The 7,318-nt window shown below is 41.9% G+C and overlaps 1 protein-coding gene across 1 annotated transcript; it reads left to right on the forward strand.

Annotated features, from left to right (window-relative positions):
- Positions 1-668: 668 nt before the first annotated feature.
- LOC123099005 (50S ribosomal protein L11, chloroplastic) lies at positions 669-3,149 on the forward strand. Its single transcript, XM_044521112.1, has 4 exons — positions 669-979; positions 1,093-1,265; positions 1,383-1,446; positions 2,674-3,149. Exons 1-4 carry the CDS (start codon positions 790-792, stop codon positions 2,880-2,882), a joined length of 636 nt encoding a protein of 211 aa, XP_044377047.1. The 5' UTR covers positions 669-789; the 3' UTR covers positions 2,883-3,149.
- The last annotated feature ends 4,169 nt before the right edge of the window (positions 3,150-7,318 follow it).

Raw genomic sequence — 7,318 nt, forward strand, 5'->3', positions numbered from 1 at the left:
GCCACAGGCGCCAGTTAACTGGCGCCTGTGGCGTCCGGAAATGGGCCGGCCCATCTAGGCGCCGGTTGATTTTTGTTTTTGAAAATTCTGTGAACTTTTCTAAATATCTATGAACTTTTTTAAATAAAGTCAACAGTTTTTTTCAGATTGATGATCTTTTTCGAATATCGATGAACTTTTTTGAAATTTGATGACATCTTTTTGAAAATGGATGAATTGTTTTTATTTATGATTTTTTAAGTTCAATGAACTTTTCCTAAAAATACATGAACTTATTTTGAATTTCTATGAACTTTTTTCAAATTTGATGAACTTTTTGAAAAATTAATGAACTTTTTATAAATTGGATGAACTTTTTTTCAATTTGAATGAACTTTTTTTCAAATTAATGAACTTTTTTCAAAATTGATGAACCTTTTTTAAAGATATGAATTTTTTTCTTTAAATCTGTAAACCTTTTTTGATTTCATATTTTTATTTTCGTAACAGAAAAACAAAAAAACTGGGGCAGCAAGCTAGTGGGCCGGCCCATGCTATCAGCGACCCTATTCCTCCGTCCCCGGCCTTCTGGCGTCAGTAGTGGGTTGTCCTACCGCTCAAAAAAATAAATAATAAACTGGGTCGTCATTGGCAAGATGAAAACCGTGTCCTCCCAGCGAAGACGAACTCACCTGTACAGCGCCTTCTCTAACCTTAGCCCAGCAGATAGCAGATTAGAAGAAGATAGGAGAGAAGAGCAGAGCAGAGCAGAACAGAGAGCAGCCGACTCCTCCCTCCCAGCGCACAGCCATGGCCACCACAACCTTATCCCTCCACGGGCTCCCGTCCCCGACCGCCAAGAAGCTCACCTCCTCCTTCCTCGGCGCCCCCTCCTCCTTCCTCCGCCCGGCGGCACTCGCGGCCGCGGCCACGCCCGCGCGGAGGGTGTTCGCCGTCAGGGCCATGGCGCCCCCCAAGCCCGGGGCCAAGCCCAAGAAAGGTCCGTGCCTGCGCTCGCCTCCACCTTCATCCCACCCGGCATGGTCTTGTGCGGCCCCCGTCTAGTGCTCCGGCTAAACTGCGCCCGATATGTGTGTGGTTAATGTTCTGCAGTGGTGGGCATCATAAAGCTGGCGCTGGAGGCGGGCAAAGCGACGCCGGCGCCGCCCGTCGGCCCCGCGCTCGGCGCCAAGGGTGTCAACATCATGGCCTTCTGCAAGGACTACAATGCCAAGACGGCCGACAAGCCCGGCTACATCATCCCCGTCGAGATCACCGTGTTCGATGTGAGCCTGCACTGCTGGTTAATCCCCCGAGTCTGAATGTTAAATGTGTGTGCAGAATGCATTGGTAATGTGGGTTGATTCTCATGATGCGTGTGCCATTGCCTTTGTGTTTTGCAGGATAAGAGCTTCACCTTTATCTTGAAGACACCCCCTGCATCAGTGCTGCTCCTCAAGGCTGCAGGTATGCACCCGGATGATTAGCATCAAATTGTACATAATTTGAGGTTCATGCACCATATTGAAGATATATGGCCATATGGGGTTAATTGGGCAAAAGGTAAATGCAGTAGCTAGATTGATTTGTTAGTGTCTGTGGGAGCCTAGCTTGTTCAAATTCTACTCCCTCCGTTCCCAAATATAAGTCTTTCTAGAGATTCCAACAAGTGACTACATACGGAGCAAAAAGAGTGAATCTACACTCTAATATATGTCTACGTACATCCGTATGTTGTAGTCCATTTGAAATGTCTAAAAAGACTTATATTTAGGAACCGAGGGAGTATAAGAATACTATGGTTGAGTTTAAAAAGTATGTGCAGACTGTAGAGGGACTGATTAATGATTCATTATGATATTATTAATAATTTTAATTGCAAATGCATATACCAAAATGTTGACCTACTGACAAGGAAAGTGGTCTGTGAGTTGCTATCTGCATACCAATTTTCCACACATGGGACAGACTGATCCTTTATCTGTATCTGATGAATTGCATATGGACCTCTACAAAACTAATACCTTGAGTTAACACTTACTACCTCTGTACCAAAATCTAAGACATTTTTGTGGACTAAAGTAGCCTACAAACGTCTTATATTTTGATATGGAGGGAGTCTTTGAATTGTTTGGGTACAATGCAATATGCATGACTCATTAATTTTTCTGTTCAGCTAACATTGGAGTTCGTACTGGGCTCCAAGTTCAGAGAGTATATAAGCTTCACTAAATTTGGTGTCCATTTCCTTTTCCCTAACTGTCATTCTAGGCTTTCGTTATTCCATAAGGCACTGTATCACTGAGAAGCAGGCCAAAAAAGCTACTCCCTCCGTAAAGAAATATAAGAGCGTTTAGATCACTACTTTAGTGAAAATAAACAAGTCGTATTGTCTGTTATATTTCTTTACAGAGGTAGAAAAAAATAAGTAGGCAAAAAAAAAGCTTGAACCGCATCTACTCGTGATATATGTACAGTTTCTTTTTTGCTGTACTTGGCACAACTTCATAGAGTCTGTTGGATTGATAAATCATTAGTTTCTCTGAAATAAACAAGGCATAAGTTAACCACTAAAATTTCTACACGTTTGGTTGATTCCTCAACTTTCTGTTTACTGTAGTTTATATTAGGCTTTATAACTGCTCAGTGAACTAAATGGTTCCTTACCTCCATTTTATTAATTCTGATTCCCAGGCGTTGAAAAAGGCTCAAAGGAGCCACAGCGTGAGAAGGTTGGAAAGGTGACAGTGGACCAAGTACGAACGATCGCCCAGGAGAAGCTGCCTGACTTGAACTGCAAAACCATCGAGTCCGCCATGAGAATCATAGCGGGCACTGCCGCTAACATGGGCATCGATGTTGACCCGCCGATCCTCGTGAAGAAGGAGAAGGTGGTCTTCTAGTCTATTTGCTGGCACGCTGGAATCGCCTTAGCAATGTCCATCTGTACATTTTTGCTTCATTTTTGTACGCAAATATGCTGTAGTGACAGGGATTTCCACCTGGTCAGTGTGAGAGATAAAACAGATGTGATCTTCTGGGCAAAGCTGTAAAATCATTTGTTTCGGTACCGTAGAGCCCTCTCGCGCTGCAGGTAGGTCTGCAGTCTGCAGCTATATGTTTGGTCCTAGAATTTTCTTCATTTTGAAATTCATATCACCATTGCTCTATAACAATCTGAAAAGTGGATGTCTGCATGTTTTGTCTTCCAGTGGTGGATAGCTCGGTTTCAAATAGAAGTAGGTTTCTACCGTTCAAATTCTCCGGAAACGTGTGCTTCAACTCTGAACATTATAGGAGTACCCCTGTATATTCAGCAAAAGCAACTCTAACTCTGAACTGTGAAGCATTTCTTGTGTCTCAGAAAAGTCTGAAGCATTTGAATACTACCTAGTATTATTATTGCTGGGTTGTGATCGGCCTTTCCTGCATTGAGGCCCAAAGCCCAATCGCACGTACAGAACGAGCACAGTGCTACCTACGCGTAACTATAGCTCGCGAAACACTAATTAAAGGTTACTCCTACAAAAGCCACTGCCACCTTCTCATGCATTGTACTATGTGAGTCACTTGTCACAACCTTAAAGTTTTCCCTTCTTTGGTAGATTTGTTTATTCAAACATTTTATCTTTTGAACCATGTGTCCAAATCCCAAACTGTTTTCACCGTTGAATTTGTTACATCGAGAACTTCAAAACTAGATCACATGTTAATAGGTTTCGACCGAAAAAAATTGAAGACGGATGAATGTTAATAGGTCTCGGTGAACTTTTTTTTCCTCGAAAGCAAATCTGTGTTACCACGAGAAGCAAATCCACGCTTCTCGTGGAAACACAGTTTTTTCATTTCCGACGACCACACTCGCGGAAACAAATTTGTGCTTTCCCTCAAAGCATTGTTTTTCCCTTTCCGAGAAGCACAAAAGCAAATATATACCTCCACCAGAAGCAAGTATGTGCTTCTCGTGGAAGCATAATTTTTTTTAAGAAGCATAGTAGTGCTTCTCATGAAAGCAAATATGTGTCTCCACAGGAAGCAAACTTGCGCTTCTCGTGGAAGCACAAATTTTTGTGGAAGCAAATTTGTGCCTCCATGACAAGCAAATCTGATTCTCATTGAAACACATTTTTTTTCTCTTCCAGCTATGCTTCTCGCAGAAGCAAATATGTACCTCCACGAGAAGCAAAATGTGTTTCTCGCCGAGCATAGATTTTTTTTCTCTTTTTGAGAAGCACAACTCGCTGAAACATAATTTTTTTCCCGCGCAAAAAACCAATGATTTTTTCCTCCAAAACCTAGGGAAAACCGGATGAAAACCAAAAGCCAAAAAACCCTAGGAAAAACGCATCAAAAAACCCAAAAAAGCGACAATTTTTAAAAAAAAAATCCAAAGGGATCCCCCAGCATGCAACATGTGGCGGCGACTAGACACACCATTTGGCGCGCTCTCACGGCACCAAGTGTGACCCCTGGAGGTCCCTCGCAAGGGGTAGTTAGTTGCTCTCTATATCTTACCTTTTTTTGAGAGAGAGAAATTCTGTATATCTTACCTACTACAAGATGGTATTCTGATGGGCCGGCCATCATGCAGTGGGTGACTGCCAGATGGGCCAGTCGAATAAGAGTTTCTGGTGAGCTGGTTTTAGGAAGCTTCTATGGCCGGTCCGGACTGGTTTTAGAAACTTAAACTTGACTTTCTTTTATTTTTCTCTGTGTGTTTTCTATGTCGGTTTTCAATTGTTTTAGTTTTTATTTTTGGTTTTCTGTGTCCTTTTACCGGCTTATTTTGGAGGTTTGTGTTTTCAAATACACGCTGAACATTTTCTTAAATGATAGGGAATATTGTTTTAAACTTTTTGAAGATTATTTAAGATTATGTAAACATTTTAGGAAAAAACACGAAAATATTTTTGAAACATGTGAACATTTTTTTATAGTATCACGTAAATTTTTGAGGGGCATTGATCGCTTTTTTAGTTATGCAGACTTTTTAGTTTTATAAATATATTTTTAAATGGGATGTACATATTTTTGAAACACGTCAACATGTTTTAATGCAGTCACCATTTCTCAAAAGTTGCACGAACAAAACTTTTACACTGCCTTAACATTTTTCTACTGCACGGTGAACATTTTGAAGTTTTTTATATAAATTAAGTTTTGAAATGGTTGCATTTGTAATATTTTTCAAAATATACATAAAAGTAAAAAAAGTCCGAAAACCAACCGATGAAAGAAATGAACGAAGAGCTCCTGACTAGGCCAGCCCACTACGGTGGTCCTTGTTCGGTCGCCGCTCCTTGTTACCTGATAACTCCTTTTTTTTTCTCTTTTTCTTTTTGAGAAGAGCTATCTGGGACCTCCTAGTCCATGGGCTACGCACGGGATAGCACGGGAAATGCTCGCTTCGGCTCCCCCGCATGAGAAACAGTAAATGGGACGGCCGAATGCACGTCTGCTTCGCAAATATTTTTGCACAATGGGGTTTTCAGTCAGTTTTGTTTATACTTCAGTCAGTTTTCTATTAAATACTTCGTAAAAAAGTTAAAAACGGAGTTCTCAATAAATGCTTCTAAATTTCAAATAAATGATCCAAATGTAAAAAAGCGTTCGTGAGTTTTAAAAAATCACATATTTTTTCACATGTTTAAAAATTCAAAAAATATCACCTTTTCCCTTGAATCAAAAAAAGGATATGTGGAAGAGAGTTGCGCCTCGAGAATTTCATTATCAAGATAAAGGGAAGTTCTTCATTTGAAGAGTTAGTTGGCCGGCCTACCGGCCCACAGATGTAGAGATAGAGATAGAGGTTGCCTCTCTTCTGGAACTGCGAAACCAAAGGGACGCTTGGAAAAAAGGGAACGCACGGCTCTTATCTGGTTCGAATCCACTTCGGCCGAAAAGTTTAAAAATGATCTTAATTTGGAAAATGTTCGGAAGTTCAAAAAATATTAGCAAATTTTAAGATATTCTAAATTGAAAAAATATACACAAATTCAAAAAATATCCACAAATTTGGAAAAATAATGAAATCGAATGGAACAGCAGAAGAAGACCAACAGAAAAAGAAATACAGAAAAAAAACTGATGGGGGAAGTCTTAGAACTGCTGAGTGAGCCGGCCCATTATCACGCATGGGTGTGGGTTTCTATGCTAAATTTTGTAAATACACATTGAACATTTTGTGATATATGCTAAGTTTTGTAAATACACATTGAACATTTTGTGATATAAACTAAAAAAATTAATTGCACAATGAACGTTTTTAGAAAAGTGTTGCACATTTATTAATATAGGTTGAACATTTCCTTCGATATATAGTGAACATTTTGCATAGAAAGAAGCAATGAACTTTGTGTAATCACACGAAGAAAGAAAGAAAAAGAAAAAAAAAGGAAGAAATTGGGCGTCGGGAGGCAAGCTTCAGCGAAGAATTAGCCCTTTTGACGCCTGGCGTCAAATAGGATCCGCCCAGACTATCTACATCATAGTATATGGTAACCGAAGCAAATGAGTACACGAACGGATCGGCCGATCGTCTAACGAGCCTAATCACACGGCGCCGACGTTTTCTGGTCCGGACAGCCCCACGCCGATGCGCGAGCGCGATTGCCAAAATGACTATGTTGACATTACAACTTACAAGAAGAAATGCGCACCGCTACATGGTCGAATTGCCATTACAACTTACAAGAAGAAATGTGGTAGCAGCAATACATTCTTAATGCGCACCGCTACATGTTGAAAGTTTTCTGAAAACCCTGGAATAAACCTCGGCTGCACAACATCAGACTGTCCATACACAATGTTAGAGATATATTTGGGATACTTGTATTTGGTAGTCTAGAATTTGTAATCCGTCTACTACCTTATCTCCAGGAGAGGCGTCTTGTCCTACAAGTCTTGTACTCAATATATACTCGCCCTCGAGGCTCAATAATACATCCATCATATTCCGCAACAATCCCTCTCTCTTCCTTCTACATGGTATCAGCCTAACCGATCCAAACCCTAGCCGCGCCGTCGCTTTCGCTCCGCGCCGCCCCCGGGGCGATCGGCCTCCATGACCGCCGCCGGGGGCCGCGCCGCCCGTACCTAGGATTCGTCCGCCGGCCGTGTTGGCCGGCTGCCCTAGAGAGTCTTTTTCCCGAGCCCTTGCTCCGGGTTTTTTCGCTCTCTCGCCGGTCGTTTTTTGATCGGCGTTTTTCTTTGTGGTTTTCCGATCTATTCTTGATCGGTTTGCGTCGCCTGCCGCCGCCGTCGATCCCCGTGCGCCTCTACTCCGACCTCGGCGCGCCAGCCGGCCTCTCCTCCGACCCGGCGGCCACGCGCGCCGAGG

The sequence above is a fragment of the Triticum aestivum genome, chromosome 4D, assembly GCF_018294505.1.
Source record: "Triticum aestivum cultivar Chinese Spring chromosome 4D, IWGSC CS RefSeq v2.1, whole genome shotgun sequence".
In the NCBI taxonomy this organism is placed as follows: domain Eukaryota; kingdom Viridiplantae; phylum Streptophyta; class Magnoliopsida; order Poales; family Poaceae; genus Triticum; species Triticum aestivum.

What these genes read in the sequence shown, in the direction of transcription:
- LOC123099005 (XM_044521112.1), top strand. Translation starts at nt 790, where the DNA reads ATGGCCACCACAACCTTATCCCTCCACGGGCTCCCGTCCCCGACCGCC. An exon ending in TCGAGATCACCGTGTTCGAT is followed by an intron (nt 1,266 to 1,382) that starts GTGAGCCTGCAC and finishes TGTGTTTTGCAG; the next exon opens with GATAAGAGCTTCACCTTTAT. An exon ending in GCTGCTCCTCAAGGCTGCAG is followed by an intron (nt 1,447 to 2,673) that starts GTATGCACCCGG and finishes TCTGATTCCCAG; the next exon opens with GCGTTGAAAAAGGCTCAAAG.